This window comes from Equus caballus, chromosome 3 (genome assembly GCF_041296265.1).
Source record: "Equus caballus isolate H_3958 breed thoroughbred chromosome 3, TB-T2T, whole genome shotgun sequence".
Lineage (NCBI taxonomy): Eukaryota > Metazoa > Chordata > Mammalia > Perissodactyla > Equidae > Equus > Equus caballus.
The window spans coordinates 60,752,357-60,772,379 of record NC_091686.1 but is presented as its reverse complement, the minus strand read 5'-3'; the positions used below and the strand labels follow the sequence as shown (position 1 = coordinate 60,772,379).

The 20,023-nt window shown below is 41.7% G+C and overlaps 1 protein-coding gene across 3 annotated transcripts in view; it reads right to left on the bottom strand.

Moving 5' to 3' along the window:
* The window catches only part of RASGEF1B (RasGEF domain family member 1B), a 701,629-nt gene that overhangs the window by 552,781 nt on the left and 128,825 nt on the right, over positions 1-20,023 (bottom strand). For all 3 annotated transcript variants that reach the window (XM_070263619.1, XM_070263617.1, XM_070263618.1), the window contains 2 exons: positions 5,810-5,892; positions 4,473-4,540 (listed from right to left, as the gene is read on the bottom strand). Coding sequence is in view for 2 of the 3 variants with exons in the window: in XM_070263617.1 (XP_070119718.1) it covers positions 4,473-4,530 (58 nt within the window). In the remaining variant the exon portion in view is untranslated. The remainder of the gene's footprint in view (positions 1-4,472; positions 4,541-5,809; positions 5,893-20,023) is intronic.

Genomic DNA, 20,023 nt, shown 5'->3' with positions numbered 1-20,023 from the left:
AAGCCCATAAAAACAATGGCCTAGATGCCACACAGTGCAATGAAGAAAATGCTTACTAGACTTGCAAGAGGAAAAAATATGTAAATATGCCAAGGTACCAAAATCCTAGTTTCTGTGAAAGGTGTCAGTAGTCAAGGACCCTGTGGCAGACATGGGTTAATTACTTTCACAATGTCCATTTTTCTTCTTGCTTCCCTGCTAACAGAACTTCAATCTCCAAAGGTCCTATGCCCAGACACAGGCAACGGATCAGGATTGGTCCTAGTCAGTCTAGACAACTCTGTCCCTTGCTTTCTCAGCCTCCTTTGCGGCTGGTGGACAGGGTACCATTTGACGCGGGAATGAGCAATGACACTTAAGAAGTTATTGGGAGGTGTGCTTCTGAAAAAGTTTGAGCTTCCATGACGTAAAGGATGTATATGGTCCTGCTCCTTCCCCTAAAACCAATAAACAACCAGAGAGACATTAGATCCAACTACACTGTCACTAAATCAACCCCAGCAGTGGTGACTTCTAGAATTTTTTTTTAAAGATTGGCACCTGAGCTAACATCTCTTGCCAATCTCCATCTCCTCCTGCCCCTTCCCCTCCTCCTCCTCCAAGGCCCCCAGTACACTGTTGCATATCCTAGTTGTGAGTGCCTCTGGTTGATGCTATATGGGATGCCACCTCAGCATGGCCTGATGAGCGGTGCCATGTCCACGCCCAGGATCCGAACCAGTGAAATCCTGGGCCACTGAAGCGGAGCACGTGAACTTAACCATTCGGCCACGGGGCCTGCCCTGCGTTTCTTAACCAATATAGTTCCTCTTCTCATTTAAACTAAATGGCTCGAAACCAATAATAAGTGGAAAAGGCACATTGCCTTTGAAGGAGGACAGCCAAACCTCAGCTCCTGATTCCCCTCCCCACCTTCCTCCCTCCACCCAGCTCCTCCCACAGTGCTCCCCAGGGCCAGGATCAGGCTGAGGCAAGTGAAAAATGTAAAGGGATGCCAAAAAACTCAGTAATCAAGATAAGCAACATTTTAATGCAATAGTGGGTTTTCTTCCTTTTTTTTTTTTACTGTGGTAAAATATACATAACATAAAATCTACCATCTTAAGCATTTTTAAGTGTGCAGTTCAGTGCTATTAAATACAGTCATAACGTTGGACAGCCACCACCATCATCTCTAGGACTCTTTCCAGCTTCCCAAACTCCAACTCTACACGCATTAAATGATAATTTCCCATTCCTCTTGCCCCCAGCCCCTGGAAACCACTGTTCTACTTTCTGTCTCTATGATTTTGACTAACTATTTCATGTAAGTGGCATCACACAGCGTTTGTCTTTTTGTGCCTGGCTTATTTCACTTAGCATCAAGATTCACGCACATTGTAGCATGTGTCAGAATTTCCTTTCTTTTTAAGGCTGAATAATTGTAATGCAACAGTTTTAAAAATCAAACAGATGGGGGGGCTGGCCTAGTGGTGCAGCAGTTAAGTTTGCATGTTCCGCTTCGGCGGCCCAGGGTTCGCCTGTTCGGATCCCAGGTGCGGACATGGCACTGCTTGGCACTCCATGCTGTGGTAGGCGTCCCACATATAAAGTAGAGGAAGATGGGCACAGATGTTAGCTCAGGGCCAGTCTTCCTCAGCAAAAAGAGGAGGATTGGTTAGCAGATGTTAGCTCAGGGTTAATCTTCCTCAAAAAAGAAAGAGAGAGATCAGATCTGTATTAGTGATTTTTCCTCTTGTTTCCGGCTCCGATATGGATCAGCACAGCACTGTTATTGATCTTGTCTCTACTTAAAATTTTGATATTTGTTCATCATGTATATTTTTGTATTCATTTTGATTTTTTAAAATATTAATATATTATTTACCTTGATTACTGAGTTTTTTGGTATTCCCCCTTTCGTTGTGTACCCAAGGAGAATGCCTCGCTCACCTCACCCTAGCCCCAGCTCTGGAAGTGCTCCACAAACAAATAAACATGCAGTGTTTAGGTGGTTCTTATATTAAGCACATCTTTTTATTCTGATGTTTTCACCTCTGGGGTCCTACTGACCCTGAGAAGACTACTCCTCCCAGGGATAGCCAACTCCTAGAGACAGTAAACACCTCGCCTTCCAGCACGTCTTTCATACGCAAACCAGCCAGTCTGAAACCCTTACTCCAACCACCTTGCTCAGGTTACAGTCTTCTGCCCTAATCACCCCAGGGCCAGGGATCAGACAGCTAGGGACAGCTCCTAAGCCCAAAAGCCCACCATTGGCGCTCAAACTAGCCACTCCTAAACCTGCTTATCCTGCCTCGCCTATTCCTTCCCATGGAAAGCACAATAAAGCCTCTTGACCACATTTCTCACCTCTCCCTCTGCCTTCTCACTGACCCTGGTGCTTCCCCGTGCGGCCCTGCATGGCATGGCATGTCCCTTCCTCTTGGGAACTGTGAGTAACAAACTATCTTTTCAATGGCAATGATCTCCTGATCTGGTAGCCTCACTATACCCGAACAATAGTAAAACCTATGTTTTAAAACAGTGCTCGGGGAGGCCGGCCCTGTGGCCGAGTGGTTGAGTTCACGTGCTCTGCTTTGGCGGCCCAGGGTTTCGCCGGTTCAGATCCTGGGCGTGGACGTCTCACTGCCCATCAAGCCATGCTGAGGCAGCATCCCACATGCCACAACTAGAGGGACCCAAAACTAAGAATATACAACTATGTACTGGGGGATTTTGAGGAGAAAAAGGAAAAAGATAAAATCTTTGAAACAGTGCTCAGGGAAGGTGAATGGAGTGATAAAGGGTACTGTTTTTAGTAGGTGGGCTGGGAAGGCATTTTCAAAAAGATGTCTTTTGAGTAGAAACCTGAAGGCAGGGGGGAAGAGATATGTCTGGAGAAAGGAAAATAATCTACTCCCTGACTAGATAATCACTCATTTCTGAACCACCTCTCCCTCCTTTTCTCTGATGGTTTTTACAGCACCATTTTCTTCTGTTTTCCTCTTGCCTTTCTGACCACGCTGTGCCTGTTCCTCACTGGCCCCCTGGGTTTCCAGACAGCATCCTCTCCTCCAAGTCTCTAAGGTCTCTGGTGGCAGCAATGTTTTATGGTGACTCCTCAACCTTGGGGAGTTCCAAATATTTACTGGCCTTCCTGTAGACTAGCTCACAGACACTTCAAATCTGTCCTGTCTAATACCACATTCATTATCTTCTCCCCAACCCTACCCAAACACGAAAACCTTCAATACTTTCCACTTGGATTATAAAAGTGTCACAATTGGTCCTTTTCTTTCCAATCTCTTCCACAGCCAGTTCACCTCTACAGTGTTGCCAGAGGACTCTGCACAGCACTCCCCTGCCTAATCATTTCAACGGTTTCCCACTGTCTGCAACGTAAAGTCCAAATTTCTGATCACAACCTACCATTCCAGCTTCCTTTCCAGTGATACCTGCCACAGTCTCGAGCCTTTGCCTGACCAGGTGAACAACTGTCCTGAAGCCCAAAGTTCACCGACCTCTTTGACTACAATAATCTTCAACTCCAATGCAGCCACAGACTCAGACAACCATTCCCTGAATATTTTAGAATATTCTAATCACAAAAGAAAGACACATTTATTACAGAAAATAAAGAAAAATCTAATGAACAAAATTGAAATCACTGCCGATAATCTCACCACCCACTACTATCCTCTTACAACTGTTAATTGAATATCTACTATGTGCAAAGAATAAGATAGAGCTAGAAAAAGAGGAAGTAGAAACTCTTAACAGATGTTTCAGTGAAACAAGGAGAGAGAAACTTTTCATGTGCTGTTCCCCTCTGTCTGGAAAGTCCTTCACCTCTTTTCATTTGGCAAATTTCACTTGTCATTAAAGACCAACTCAAGACCCTCCTCCTTTCTGAATCTTTCCTGATTTCCCTCAAAAAACAAATGTTACTGAGTCACGTGTCACAGGGCTTCTCTGGAATCAAAAAAATCCCAGTGGTTTCAGTATCTGAAACTCCATTTGACAAAAGCTTTGTGTATTTTCCAAACATCTCTTTTTATCTTAAAGCATTTCCCAGGTCATGTTTTAAATGCAATAACATATATAATTCATTTTGATGGGACACGTTATACAATAAGCAAGTCCTACCAGATACCAAAGCAAATTAGAAGAGTCATTTGGTACACTTTGTACTCCCATTGAGCCTGCAAAAATTATTTAGCCTGTTCTTCTTACTAAACTATCTGCCAGTTTCAAAGCATTTAAAATAATCAATCAGCTAATCCTTGAAACACCTCTCTGGGCTTAGCCAGTGCTCTCATAACAATTTAGAGATATAGTTTAAAGAAGATAGAAACAAAAAATAGCTATCCTGTAAAGCAGTGGATTACCCAACGATTCAGAGTACCTGAGCAGTCGGCAGCCAATGCGCAGAGTTAAGACACCAGCAAAGATTTTCACTTCACCAGGGACCCCTTATGTCTAACACTCACCATTTGAAGAAGAGTCATCTGAAAGTTCCACAGACTTGCGGTAAGATGACCAGAGCATCCAGGACCATCTGTGGGAGACAAAGTGTCATTTAGACAAGCAGGAACTTGTGGGGCGCAAGGGAAGAGGGTATTCCCATAACTTGAAACACAAAGATCACAGCACAAAGTGTAGAGGAACTAAAAATGACTGCTTTGTAGTTGCTCAAGCCTTACCAGTGAGGAAATTATTCAGTGTAAATTGAGGGGAAATTAAAACATTATATACATTTTAATTTATATTTAAACTAATATAATAATTAACATTTTGAGTACTCACACATATTTTGTAACAATTCTGTGAAGTAGGTAATATCATCCCCACTTTAAATTTGAGAAAACTGAGGCTCAGAGTGGTTAAATAATCTCCATTCTGAGTTAGTAAGTGTAAAGGAACTAGCCTGTATGCCTTTTAACAGCTGCCATGCATCCTTGAAGCCCCTTGTGTGGGCTACACACCAACACTCATGATGAGTGTTGATAATAGTTCTGGGTTTGGCCAACCCAGCTGTTTCTCATGGGACAGTTAGCACAAAGACCGTTGGAGTCTGAGGGAACATGGAGGCCCTCCAGGGGGAGCTCTGGTCCTTGGAATGCAGGTCATACAAGGTCCCTGCCCCTTGGCAAGCATGCAGCCTTTGTTCCTCTGCCTACTTAAGCATGTGTCTCTCACAGTTTTGGTAGCAGGTGCACACTTCCATCCAGCCAGCCGCTACTGGACATTCCCTGTAAGTAAATCCCAATAAACCTATATGTCTTGTTTGCCATCTCCAGGTCTTTTCTTCAGTTCCTCTGCAACCTATCCTGCATGCTTACCTAACTGGGCATTGGCCAAACAGCAAGTGATGGGGATGTATTCAAACCTAGATTAGTCTGATGCCAAATGTAAGACAACCATTATACCATACTACCTCCCAGTAAAATAAGCATTCATTGAATTATTCTATCAGTCAGGGCCCCAGCAAAAAACAGATGGCACATTCCAATTTAATAACTTGAGGAAAGTTTAATAAAGGGCCTGTCTACAACAGGGTGCAGGGGGTAGGGAACATCAAGGGATAATGCAGAGTTAGTATCAGTGGTCCTTGCTAATACCCATTTGCCTGAGGGGCAAGGTGGCTGCTGGAATTTGGCAACAAAGAGGCTGTGAAGAGAGGGACATTTTACAGAATCTGTAAGATAGTCCAGAAATGCAGTCAATGGATTGGACACTCAAAGAGAGGGGAGGGGCAATAAATACACAGGCCTCAGTCTCCTCCCTCCCTCTAACAGCCTGCCAACACCCCATTGGGAAAACCAACCTCGAACCAGGGGGTAAGGGAGCCTGACGAAGTTGTCCAACTGCCAAGGCACAGAACAAAGTGGAAAAAGCTGAAGAGCGGACCTGAAAGAGGAAACAGATTGACCAACATGAATTGAAGTGAGAATCATGGTGTCGTGAGATTTCTTTAGAATCAGCAAGAAGAGGCAAAGAAAGGCATATTATTCCTAAGGATGAGGGAGGGAGGTGGGGAGAGGTAAGTTTGGCTTAAAATATAATAAAAACTACACTTTAAGGCTATAGAAAAAATATAATAGTATATCTTTAAATTTTTACTTTCTGATAAATTAAGAATAATCAAAATGTGACTGTAAGTGTTCTTGACCTGATGGCTTTTCTTTGCTTGACCTGATGGCTTGCTGATTTATAGGAAAAGCAAAGGGTTGAACTAAACTATCCAGAAAAATAAAATTGGGATAAAAAAGCAGCCATTTTCTGCCAATCTTCTTTTCCCATGTTTTCTAGGGGATAGTCGGTTCAGAGAGTACCCAAGCACATGTCTAAGCTGCTCCCTTTTGAAAAGGAGCAAAATCATGGAAACTGAAGAAGAGAGAACAGAGAGAAAAACAACAAGCAGAATATAGGAACAAATGAACAAATGAAGGAGTCCTTTTACTAGAATGTCAGTCAAGAGGTCTGCACATTCCTTGAATTCAGTCAACAGGTACCACATATTGAATAAATACTGTACCTATAAATTCTTCTTTCAAGTTTCACTATATTGAATTTCTGTGTAATGAGGAATAACTCTACCAGTAAAGAATAAGTGGACATTGAAACAAAAGCCTATTATAAAATAATATTTAAATTGAGATTAAATATAGACGTCTACACCAGCCAATTATTCCTTTTAAAACAACCCTCGATATTCAGAGGCAGAGTCTCTGCTGCCTTGAACAAATCATGCAACCCGCTGAGAGAGCAGAACTCAATTTAAAAGCAAAGATGGGAAGATGTGCTACACTCTTCATGTTTTTTTGATCAATGACTGCATAAAAACTGAAGGCAGGCAGTTGAATCCCATGGATTCTCCCTTTGATGTACTTCCTGGTCTAAAGGATGCCTCACCTATAGCAGAGTCTTGGCACCACAGCATACACATCCATTAGTCATTACAGGAACAGAGCTGGCTGGATTATCAAATAATGATGTCTGGAGTTCTCTGATTCACCGTCAGAAGGGAAAACACCCATACCAATTCAGCAGGCCCTTTAAAATGCAAGCCCTGTTCCATGGCTTTGCTTCACAGGCTGTTGTAGGTTTAGCTTAAGGAAGACCATCTCAGACTATCAGAGCTCACAGGGAAGGTAAAGCTATTCCAGCCCAAATCCTTCACTTTACAGGTGGAAGGAAGCAGAGCCCCCAAAGCATTAAGGTGGAAGGCATTCCACACCAAGGGGAAACGTCATTTTTTTTCTCTTTTGGCAGACAGAGCTTTGCATCTTTCAGGCCAAAACTCACTGCCTTTAGCACAATGCAATAGTAAATAAAGTAACCTAAATGATCACTCAAAAAAGTAACCATACTTTTTCATACACTTAGGTATAAAAAGAGAACTATCATCGTGAGTGAAACCAGGGCAGGAGCTGAGCTAGAAATGGAATAAGTATGCGGCCAAAGGCAAAATCTGAATGAATATAGAAAGATAGAAATAAGATGGAGAGCAGCTGAGTTTAAGCCTTGCTTAGGTCCATCACAGTTAAGTGGCCATAATTTACTTTAAAATCTTCAGCATAGACAATGGGACACAATAATGTGTGAGTTGGCTTAGGCTTTACACAAGAGGCAGTCAGTTGTCCTAATCAGAAATCCATATTCATGGGGTAAAAGCCCACACACCAGAGGCACTACTGCTACTTGCCCTTCAGGGATTCGTATCTTGGTCCTCACCTGTGCTTTTGCTAATGAGCACAAAGAATTTCAGAGATAGAGCTCCATTGGTGAAATTAGCAGTATCTTAATCACCATCATGGATGTAGAAACAGGCTCTCACTGGCGAAAACAGTGGTATTCAAGATAATGTAAGATAATGAGCATTGGTTAAAATATCTGTCACATGCCCCACCCCTGTAGGAACAGAGTGAAAGAACAGATTGAAGCCTGCATCCATGCTTAAGAGTGAGGCTTCCTCCGTAAATGCTCCTGTGCCCTTCCCCTCCATCAATAAAAACGCAAACAGAAAGGAAGAGGGCTGCTGAGGAGAGAAATAGACAAACTGACATTTCAGGACAGAGACGATGAGAGGCTTTGCTTTTGAAAGCAGAAGTTCTTACTTGTTGATATACAATCATCAATTTGTGAGCTCTTGAATGCATTTCTTTCAAACATACACTGTATAGAGTGACTATTGGTTACCCTAAAGCCTATGTTGTACTAAAAAAAAACACCCAACAATTTAAAGGAGACCATGTGCTTATCCACCCTACTCCCTACCCCACACAGAAAGACATTACCCAGCCACAAACACAAGACTTCCCAATTTATGCTATGACTTTCTTCTCTGAATTTCACTGGATGATTTGCTTTGAAGTAACCAAATCTGTTTCACTCTCCAATTTTCATATGGTAGCACATCGTAGCAATCTGCTGACAAATAGATACCCTGCAGTGCTTCTAGATTAAATTTTTAAAACACACCTCTTGAGATTTTTAATTATTTTGATCCAAATAATTTTCAGGTTTTTGAAAACCCCATTTTTAAGCATCTCCAACATATAGGGTTTTGTTTAACACCTTATCCTGAATATCTTTGTCAATTATTTTAAATTATATGTCCCCTTTTCCTAGGTATGTCTGTTTTTCATAAGACTCCCAGCTAACTGCTTTTCCAAACTCTATACTGAACAATGAGGAAGAAGACATTACAAATCAGTGTACAATGACATTGGTAACTGCTGGGGCTTCTGCAATATTAAATACCAAAGATGAAGCAGCCAATTGTACAGACGCAACTGAGGTTTCTTTGCATAATCCTTTAATGAAATGAGACTGCTGAATTAGAAGAAGTTGGGCAACCCTGACCCAGATTCTTAAAGTAAGGGTAGTTGCCCTAGATGTCTGTCAAGATTGTGCACTAGAGTGTATTCTTAATCAGTGAGCAATCAAAACAAATATTTCACTCCGCTTCATAAATCCATGCGGTGTGATTGCATCTGACACATCTAGGAGAAGATAATCCCTTACAGTCCACTTCCTCCTGTTTCTAAATGTAAGCTGCATTGACTTAAACAGGGCTCTCGACTCTGCTCCATACTAGAGAGATGTGTGGAAGGCTCAGAGGATCTGGTGAAACAAGAACTCCTAACTGGTCACTGGAATATGAATTACTATAACCAGGACCCCTTGCCTAACCTGGACTGAGACTGCCAGAGTTGATAGGGTTATTCCAAATTAGGAAGAAATTAACATGGGACTCTTTTCAACAGAGAAAAGAGTGTCTGTATATATTTCAGTGTTACTATTTCAATATTGGTGATACCAAAATAAAAAGAGAAAAAAAGTAAATCACCTCAATCTCCCTCAATAGGGAAATGGTTGAATAAATTGTTGTCCATTCATTCACAGACTATTATGCAATTAGAGAAGCAATATAACTTAGAGGTGAAGAGCTTGGAGTATAGAGTGAGACTGCCTCGGTTTCTTACTCTACCACCTCCTAATCTGCGTGACTCTCACAAATTACTCAGTTTATCTGGGTCTCAGTTTTCTCAAATGGAAAATGCTGATAATAACAGTACCTACTCCACAGAGTTGACAAAGGGATTAAATAAAGTGTTTACAAGAGTGATGTGGACATAGTCAGCATTCAATCAAAGAGGCTATTAATAATTAAAAGAATTAATTGTCTAGTTAGAGCTAATAACTGAATTGAATAGACGTCCTTGGCAGAGTAATGTTCATGGTAGGAAAATATCAAAAAGTGACCTTATGTATCTATATATATTTGCCTAGCATAGAAAAATGTATGGAAGGATACACACCATTGGAAGACGAAAGAGGAAGACAGAATAAGCTTTTTCCTTATACACTTTTGTATAGTTTATTATAATAAACATGAATTACTTATGTAATTTGTTAAATCTAGCAAAGTAAGAAAAATGTGCATTAATATCCAAGCACGTATTTGGATACGTAACATCAGGAGATATTAGGCCTTGGGCCTAGGTATGGAACCAAACACTGGGGTGGGGAAGAAAGTGTGGCAGTGTAGCAGGCCAGGCCTGACTTGGTATCTCCTTCTTAACTGTTCATCTCTATAGCTGGACTGTGAACCCTTAGAAGACACTGACTGTTGGTCATTAACTGTGTCGGGGCCCACAGATGTTACATTAATGGATGGTTCCATCCCAGAAGGCATTGATTTTGCATATGTCAGTGAAGACAGAGTAGGTTATACTGCAGAGGCTTGAACAACAAAGGTTTCTTTCTCATTCATGCTACATCTCCAGAGCAGATCAGCCACAGCTCTATGCCAGGCTTCACTGGGCATCCACGCTGATGGACTCCAGCCTTTATCTGGAACTTTGCTGAGCTCATGGCAGAAGGGAGAGAAAATGGAGAGCTACATGTTGGCACTTAAAGCTTTGCCTGGAAATGACTCATCTCTTCTGCTCACATTTTATTTGCCAAAGAAAATCAATCACGTGGGTGTGCATGAGTTCAACAGGGAGGAGATGTGTAATCTTCCATCAGGGAAGGCACCAATGTGAGTGAAAGGGCTGTAGTCTACTGTTCATGCTTCTCCATTATTCTATGTTATTCACACAACTCCCCTCTCTTCTTGAGAAGAGGTTTACAATCACTCATCTGAAACCCCTGGGGCTAGATGCATCTTGGAATTCAGAATTTTTCAGATTTTATGAAACTATTATTAGGTAATACACTACATGGGATCTGGGGAACATTTTGTGTTAATATTTCTGCAGCAAAACACATAAATATCCACATTAAAATGAGATAAATAAAGCCTAAACTCCTTTCAGTTTAGCTCTGGAATTTCCACCAAATAAGTATGCACCAAAATTTATGAAAAATAAATTAGGATTTTCAGAACTGTTTGGAATTCAGAATTGCAGGTGAGGAATTGTGGACAAGCATAATCAAGAATAAGCTATAGAGGAAATCTGCTTTAATGCCTCTTCCTCCAATAGAAAAGAAGTAAAACTCACAATCAGTGAGGAGCTTAAAAGGAAAACCAAATATTTTGGCAATTCCTTGAGGCTTCCATCCTACTTTCTGTTGAGGACAATATGATTTATGGCACTATTTAAACCCAACAGCCCAGGTAAAAGGCATCCAAAGAATGAAAACCAAACCCATTGAACATGCTTCAAATTTCTCTTTATTGTAGCTTTGACTTATGTTTATATCAAAGATATTAGTTTACTTGAATAAACTCCAGGTAGGTAAAATTCCAATATTTACTCAGAAATTTGGACCTAATAAACAACACTATGCTAGGTAAATCATTCTGAATAAATATTACAATAAGAAACCAAAAACAAAAGTGCACAACAAGCAAATCTCTCACACCCATACCAGTCTTCAGGCAATCCATGGCTAAGGAGATTAGTCGGTCCGCTCTTAGCTCCAAAAGAACATAGAACAGTCACCACTCCAGGAGGGGTGAATGGAAAGGAGCAAGATTTATGGTCAAAAGACCCAGGTTTGATTCTCAACTCTTCCACATACTTGCTGAGTGGGATATAGCAACATTCTGAACTTCCATTTCTTAGGTAGAAGATGAGGTTAGTGAACCATCTTGCCCATCCGACTACATCTCAAGATTGCTGAGAAGCTCAGAGGAGGGAACACTTGCAAACAAACTTATACCTCTGTACCAGTGCTGACCACTACCATGATGCTGGCCCCTTGGAACTGCCGAAGGTCAGATATTGGAATCTCTTTTCTGTCCATCTTTCCTCCTCATGTACACACACCAGAGACCAACTTAAGCATTTGCTGGGCTCTTCTCATCTTAAGGTACATTCTGCTCTTTCAAAATCTATGTAAAAACATATGTTCTTATCCAAAGTTTGGCTTTATCTTAAGGGTGTATTTACCTTTTCTAGTTCCTTCTATTTAGGAAGAATAAAATTTTCAAAGAGAATGGCCCATGAAAATTTTTCACAGTAATACCAGCCCCAGGAGTTCACTTGACGAGCTGCAATGACCAAGAAGGCAAGCCAAGACAGAAGTTAAAAAATAGTAAGTAAATAGATAAGTAAATAAGTAAATTAATTAGCATCATGCTGGCTCAGCTCAGGCTTTCATTCACATAAGACACTAATATTCCAATTTGAGGGAACATGGAGACAAGCAGTAGGATCATAAGTGATTTTTCTTCTTATTTTACAGCAAATAAGAATTGGGATGAGAAAAAAATATGTATTTATTGATTCCATTCTTGTTCAATAACATTTATCAAGAATTTTTGGCGGAAAAGTTGGCTTATATCATGATGGACACTTCAAGTTTATATAATGTTATAAACGAATGTTACCTCAATTTAAATAAATAAATAAGTTGATCCCTTAAATTGGAGAGAACTATATTGCCAACTGAACAGGGAAAAGAAAAGAAAAGTTGGCGCATATGATATTTGACTTTTTGGACGGAAAAGGAAGAAAAGTGTTCATTTCAGAGTCAGGAACGTTAATTACAGTGGCCTCTTCTAGATTTTAGGCCCCAGAACTGTTCAGTTTGAGTCCCTGATTCGGAGAGGTTTTTGCCCTTCTTCAGTGCACAGTTCATATTAAGGGGAGAAATCCTATTAAGTCAGTATTTTGGAATGGCAGTGATTTTTCCCTGTTATTCCTAAGAGCTGAAAAGAATATAGGAAATACCTCTTGATAACAGAGTGAACCACAGGAATTATTGTGAACAGGAGAAAGACAATCATAGCTTTCTTTTTTTTTTTTAATTTTTATTTTTTTCGGATGTACATCATATTTCAAATTCTGGATACATTACATCATGTTCACCACCCGAACACTAATTATAGTGCATCCCCTAATAGTGCATGTGACCCTAATCACCCCTTTTGCCCTCCCCCCTCCCCCTCTTCCCCAAAGGTAACCACCAGTCCAATCTTCAATGTTATGTGTTGGGGTTTTTTTTGTCATTTTTATCTTCTACTTATGAGTGAGATCATATGGTATTTGACTTTCTCCCTCTGACTTATTTCACTCAGCATAATACCCTCAAGGTCCATCCATGTTGTCACAAATGGCCGGATTTCGTCATTTCTTATGGCTGAGTAGTAGTCCATCGTGTATAAATACCACATCTTCTTTATCCATTCGTCCCTTGATGGGCACCTAGGTTGCTTCCACGTCTTGGCTATTGTGTATAATGCCGCAATGAACATAGGGGTGCAAGTATCTTTATGCCTTTGTGTTTTCAAGTTATTTGGATAAATACCCAGAAGTGGGATAGCTGGATTATATGGTAGATCTATCCTTAATTTTCTGAGGATACTCCATACTGCTTTCCATAGTGGCTGCACCAGTTTGCACTGCCACCAGCAGTGAACAAGGGTTCCCTTCTCTCCACACCCTCTCCAACATTTGTCCTTTCCTGTCTTGTTAATTATAGTCATTCTGACCGGAGTGAGGTGATACCTCATTGTAGTTCTGATTTGCATTTCCCTGATAGCTAATGATGTTGAGCATCTTTTCTTATGCCTGTTGGCCATCTGTATATCTTCTTTGGAGAAATCTCTGTTCAGATCTTTTGCCCATTTTCTAATTGGATTGTTGGGGTTTTTTTGTTGAGCTGTATGAGTTCTTTGTATATTTTGGATATTAACCCCTTATCTGATATATGGTTTGCAAATATCTTCTCCCAATTGTTAGGTTGTCTTTTCGTTTTGTTGATGGTTTCCGTTGCTGTGCAGAAGCTTTTTAGTTTGATGTAGTCCCATTTGTTCATTTTTTCTTTTGTTTCCCTTGCCCGGTCAGACATGGGACTTGAAAATATGCTGCTCAGACCAGTGTCATAGAGCGTACTGCCTATGTTTTCTTCTAGAAGTCTCATAGTTTCGGGTCTTACATTCAAGTCTTTAATCCATTTTGAGTTGATTTTTGTGCATGGTGTAAGGGAATGGTCTATTTTCATTCTTTTGCATGTGGCTGTGCAGTTTTCCCAACACCATTTATTGAAGAGACTCTTTTTCTTTTTTTAAAGATTTTATTTTTTTCCTTTTTCTCCCCAAAGCCCTCTGGTACATAGTTGTATATTCTTCGTTGTGGGTCCTTCTAGTTGTGGCATGTGGGATACTGCCTCAGCGTGGTTTGATGAGCAGTGCCATGTCCACGCCCAGGATTCGAACCAACGGAACACTGGGCCGCCTGCAGCAGAGTGCGCGAACTTAACCACTCGGCCACGGGGCCAGCCCCGAGAATCATAGCTTTCATGTCTTTTATTCAAATAATTTTCCTTCTAGGTTCCCAATCCTATAATGTATACTTACTTTTTAAAATGTCAAAGTCTGTTTACAGCTTCATTCCACATTTGGCCAGTATTTATTTAGTACTTGCTACAGGAAATACAGAAGTGAGCAAACCGACATAGTGCCTGCCCACACAGAGCTTAATCCAGGTCTGGATAAGTTCTAGATTCCGGTGGAAACAGAATCTGGGGAGCCAGGAAGGGTCAGTACTAGAGGCCTGCTTTGCCAGGTGGATATCTGACAGATACTGCCAGTGATAGAGAGGCAAAGGGCGTACGAGGCTGCAAGAATCAGTCTTACAAGGGTGCATCCCAGAGGGGTCAGGTAAGGCTGGGAGGCACCGGCAGATGCCACAGCTCTAGAAAGATGAGGTCCAGAGTCTGGAAGGTCAGAGATAAAAGCAAGAGTCCAGGAACCAATGGGGAAAACTATCAGAGACCCTGAGTTAGAGGCCCTTTGCTCTCTGCCTTACTTTATCCTCCTCCCAGCTAAGTGTGGACAGCCTGCTGGAGCCCAGAGAAGTGTGTTATAAACAGGACAATCCTGAGGTCTGCGGGGAGCTTCTAACCTAGACTGGTGCAGGGGCAGAGCTATTGGGCTCTCTGTGAGGTCAGGATGGTGGCATGTTCAAGTTCTTAGGGGAACTGCAAATGTTTTACCTCATAGCCAGACAGGAACACCCAGAGCCAAAATAAGTGAACCACACCTCCCTCGGTCCCATAGCAAGGAATCTGAGTGGTACAATAGAGAAGCAAGAGCTTTTAGAATCAGTAGTGAATATTCACATACTCCTAACGCTAACTTGAAAAATTCTTGGAATAAATCCAACAACTTTTCTAAGATGTCATGTGAGTACATCACAGACGTAATGCTTTTTACCAATGACATTCTTTATTAGGCATTATATTGCTAAGGACAGAAATAATATAATAGGTATAGATGTTCTAAGTTATCAGAAGAGGGAGTGAATCAGAGCAGGAAAATATGTTTAAATACTTCTGGGATATCACCAAATGGGTTGAAAGCCATGAAGAGAGATCATGATATGACTTTGTTCCATGCGCTAAGATAGAGTGGGCGGGCTGCCCGTGCATCTGGCCCCACAGCTTTATTGCAGGCCTGCTTTGCCGGTGGCAGAAGGCCTGGCTAGCTGAAGGCTCAGGAGTTGCACAGAATAGCAGACAAACTTGGCTATAGCTCGGATGCAATTCACAACCTACAAACAGACCACTTCCCTGTGTGGTTTTTTCAAGGTCAGGATTATTCTCTGAAAAAATCCCTCCCATGCATGAGTCAGGCAGTCAAATTCAATTGTGGTTAAGATCCTTTGGCGGAGGCCCCTCCAAGGTCATGGGCACTGTTCAAGCCGCTGCTTTGTCATCTCTCCAGGGAAGGGTTTCCCACAGCCACCCAAGAGACCTTGCCCACCGCTAGGTCAGCCCCTAGAAGTTCACCTGCTTTGCCATTTGTGTGACATGAATGGTATCACCCACAATTTCTGACTGAAATTTAACAATATCTGACAGCAAAGCTCATCTTCCATCCAATACGATTTAGAGCTTACAGGTTATGTCACCACTTCAGTCCATGCTACTCAAATACTAACCATCACTTTCATAATGCACAATCAGCAGGCTCTACATGGGCACTAATGGCTTCTTAAAACTGCAGAGCCCCAGCACCCACTCTCTGGTATTCTGATCTTGTAGATCTGAGCGGGGGCCAGGAATCTGGACCAAAGCAAGCACCTCAGGTTTTGTTTTTTTATTTTTTTTAAAGATTTTATTTTTTTCCTTTTTCTCCCCAAAGCCCTCCGGTACATAGTTGTATATTCTTCGTTGTGGGTCCTTCCATTTGTTGCATGTGGGACGCTGCCTCAGCGTGGTTTGATGAGCAGTGCCATGTCCGCGCCCAGGATTCGAACCAACGAAACACTGGGCCGCCTGCAGCGGAGCATGTGAACCTAACCACTCGGCCACGGGGCCAGCCCCAAGCACCTCAGGTTTTTCTAATGCAGGTCAAAGGCCCACATTGTGAGAAAGAATGAGTAAAAAGGCTGAAACGATGTCCTGGCCTGTGGACGTATCTTAAACTAAACACAGAAAATAACTCCTTCAAGCAAAGACACTGTAAATTCAACAGCATGGAAATTCTACTATGGTCTCATTCCAGCCCTACCAGGTTTACCTGTGATATAAATGCTCGGAAGTTTAGTATCCGTCTTTAGCTTCTCAAAGTATTCACAAGAAGTCATCAATAGTTTATGCAAATTCTGATCCGCAAATGACCAAATAAACTCAATACTTATTGCGTGCTTGACAGAGGCTGAGGGAGATTAAGCATTGTGCCATATCACCTAACATTATATATTTCCTATTTTGGTTCATAAGCCAGTATCTTGAACTTACACTTTATTTTAGCAGTAATAATGTTACTAGATTTATGCACCAAGACAATATGCCTCACATAATGCATGTGCTTGATTTACAATTGGTTTTAAGGCTGTTGATGCCCAATTTAATGAATGAACCATTTTACTTGTAATCTCTTTAATTTCAACCCTCCTTTTGAGCCTAAATTTATTTTGCACTTCTACATATTTTTCTCTACCTTTTTTCTCTATGCCACTACTATTAAAAGGTTATTTGGGGGGCCGGCCCGGTGGCTCAGTGGTTAAGTGCGCACGTTCCACGTTGGTGGTCCAGGGTCCATCGATTCGGATCCCAGGTGCGCACCTATGCACTGCTCGTCAAACCATGCTGTGGTAGGCGTCCCGTATATAAAGTAGAGGAAGATGGGCACGGATGTTAGCTCAGGGTCAGTCTTCCTCAGCAAAGGAGGAAGATTGGTGGCAGATGTCTGCCAAAATTAAAGAAAAGAGGCAGAAGAAGAAGGAGAAATAAAAAGGGAAGTGAATGAAAGAGAAGAATGGAAACAGAAGAGGAACAAGATGAAGAAAAGGAGATGTCTTCTGATCAGTCCCTTCCATGAAAAATTTGCTACTGTTCTTGTGCATTCCCACAATACTTAGCAACACCTTGTCCTATCCACTACCTCCACCTTTCCCTTCCACTTGCCCAATGATATGAAGTCTATACTATCTCTCCCACCTCCTACCTCCAGTGATCTAGCCCATGTGGGCCCAAGAGGCTCTCAGAGATTCAGCAAAGACTCAAAACAAACCTGGTGCCCAATCCTCTGCCTCCTTCTTAGAGAGGAGACCACTGCAGGTGACATGACTATGCTCAAGATGCCCCAGCTAGTCTCACTGATGCTCCATCCAGCAACATGTAGTCCACATACTGCCCAGGTCTCACCACCCACCTGGTGTTCTGACTAGCAGTTCAATCTCTTTCCCAGCTGCACTGATCTGACAGTCAACAAACATTTAGAAGCACTGACAAAGTGCAGGTATTGTGTTTGACACTGGGATGCAGAGTTTAATGGAATCTGGAGTTCACAGTAGAGTAGAGGGGCAGACATAAAAACAGACAGCAGAAATTGTGCCATGCTGGAAGAAATTGTGGAAGCCTTCCTAAGGAGAGGACGCCAATGTTGAGTCTTGAAGTATGAGCAGGAGTTAGCCAACTGAAGTTGTAGGAGCTAGGATTATATTTCAAGACAAGGAAGAGGCATGATCAAAGCCATGGAGGCGTGAAATACTTGGTGTGGAGGTATAAAATCCATGCAGCCTTACTGGAATCTGAAGTGTGAAGCCTGAAGAGATGCTGCATGAAGCTGAAGGCCAGCGGCCAGGATGTGGAGGGCTTGACTACCTCACTGAGGGGCTTGAATTCTGTTTATGAGCAGTGGGGAACTGAAAAAGAGTTTTTAAAAAAATGAATGATATGCCAGATTTGCATTTTAGGAAGACCCCGCTGGTGGCAGTGTAAATCCTGTGTCTGAGGTGGCGTGGGGCAGGTGGCAGTGGAGCAAGATTAAAGGCATCAGCACCAGTTAGGAGACTTCTGTAATAGTCCAACCAGAGCTGATGGGATTCCAAAGAAGGACGGGAGAAGCAAGCAGAAAAAGTAAGGAGTGGATCTGACCGGCTTCTTCAGAAGGCTAAATTGTTCGGGCGTGTCAGATAAGGAGAATTCTAGGGACATTCCCAGGTTTCTGACTCATGTGACTCAGCAATAGGTTTACTGGAACAAGGAAGGAGAAGAAACTTGTTTGGGAAAATGAGGAGTTGTTTATGAATTCATCAAGAATTCCAAACCCCTTTACACAAGCCACTCAATCTCCACAAATTTTGAAGACTCTTAAAATACTACTGGCTGTGGTATAAAAAGAGCTATTTCCCAAAGGCTTTGTTCACTGAAGTTTCACTGTCTGGAATTCACTTTGTACCTTCCTGACTCCATTATGGTGACTGTCCATATTCAGGGAAGGTGTGTTCTGTTTTCAACATATTTCATCCCTCTGCTCATTTGATGCTACCCAGTAATGCTGACACATGGCTCCTGTCCACATTTACCAGGTCTGTGTTTTTGGTGTCAAAGCTCTGCTGCTGTCTGGCTGGCGATTCAGCCAACCCCTGAGAGCAGACAGGACTGGGGGGGTCTGCCATGTTGTTAGGAGAAAATCCTCCGTGCTCTATCTGTAACATGTTATTTCATATTTTAAAAGATAAAATATGACAATTGATTAACAAATATTAATTCTGGGTAATAGATACATGGATATTTGTTATTTTATTTTTTGCATTTTTTTCTTTAAGTCCTCAGATTTAATTTCCATAAAATCAGCTCATAAATATCTTTCATCTCCTGATTCCCACCAATCAGCCTTCCCTTCTACCCAAACACAAAACTTAGGGAATTTTTTTTCTCCCTTTAATAATGACTGTGAATTTGTTGAATGAGAAAGGAAGGAATAAAAAAAATTTATAAATAAGATATATCTTTTCCAAATTAAAGTCCTTAACAAGATGCTGCAAAATTACCAGAAATATGTTTGTGTTTGTATATAATATAAATACATATATATTCAAACTTGAGTTAATAGAATCATTTTTTATACCACTGTTTACTCTCTAAGAAAATCTATAAAGAGTATAAAAAAATAAGACGTCAGTTCAAACTTCATGGTACAAATTTTTTAAGACCCAGTGATCCAAAATATCTCCCAGAGGTTTGTCGTATGTCACAGTCCACTTCCCTGAGAAGCAAACTCTGAAATGGAGTTTGCATACAGGGCATTTATTAGGAATTGTTCTCAGGATCAATATCTGGAGGGAAGGGAGGGAAGCGGCAGTGGGCAGAGGGAGACACTGGGCCACAATGCAGGGACAACAAAGGCTTAGCTGACTCTACTGGCCCTTCAGAGTTGTCTCAGTCAGGGCTGAGGGATCAGGCCTTTATACCTCTGCATCAACCAGACACCCATCATCAGATGCGAGCTGCCCTTGGGATAAGAGCGTGACCTTGGGTAAAGAGGCTTTGTGCAGCTAATGGCAAGTCCCTGGAGAGGGACTCAGCTGGGAACTGGCCACTGCCAACACTCCTAGTAGTTAGGATAATAAGGGCTTCAGTCCTGAAGGGGGATTCTGATAATTGTACCACACTATCTCCTCACTGTATCGAAGGAAGCAAAACCATCATTAATTACATATTGAATTCATGTAAGCATGGTGATCTTCGGCAAGTCACTTAATGCTGTGAGATCCGTTTTCCTTACCTGTCAAATGAGACAGGATAGATCTTTCTCAAGTTTCTTCAGCCCTAAGGATCTAGACGT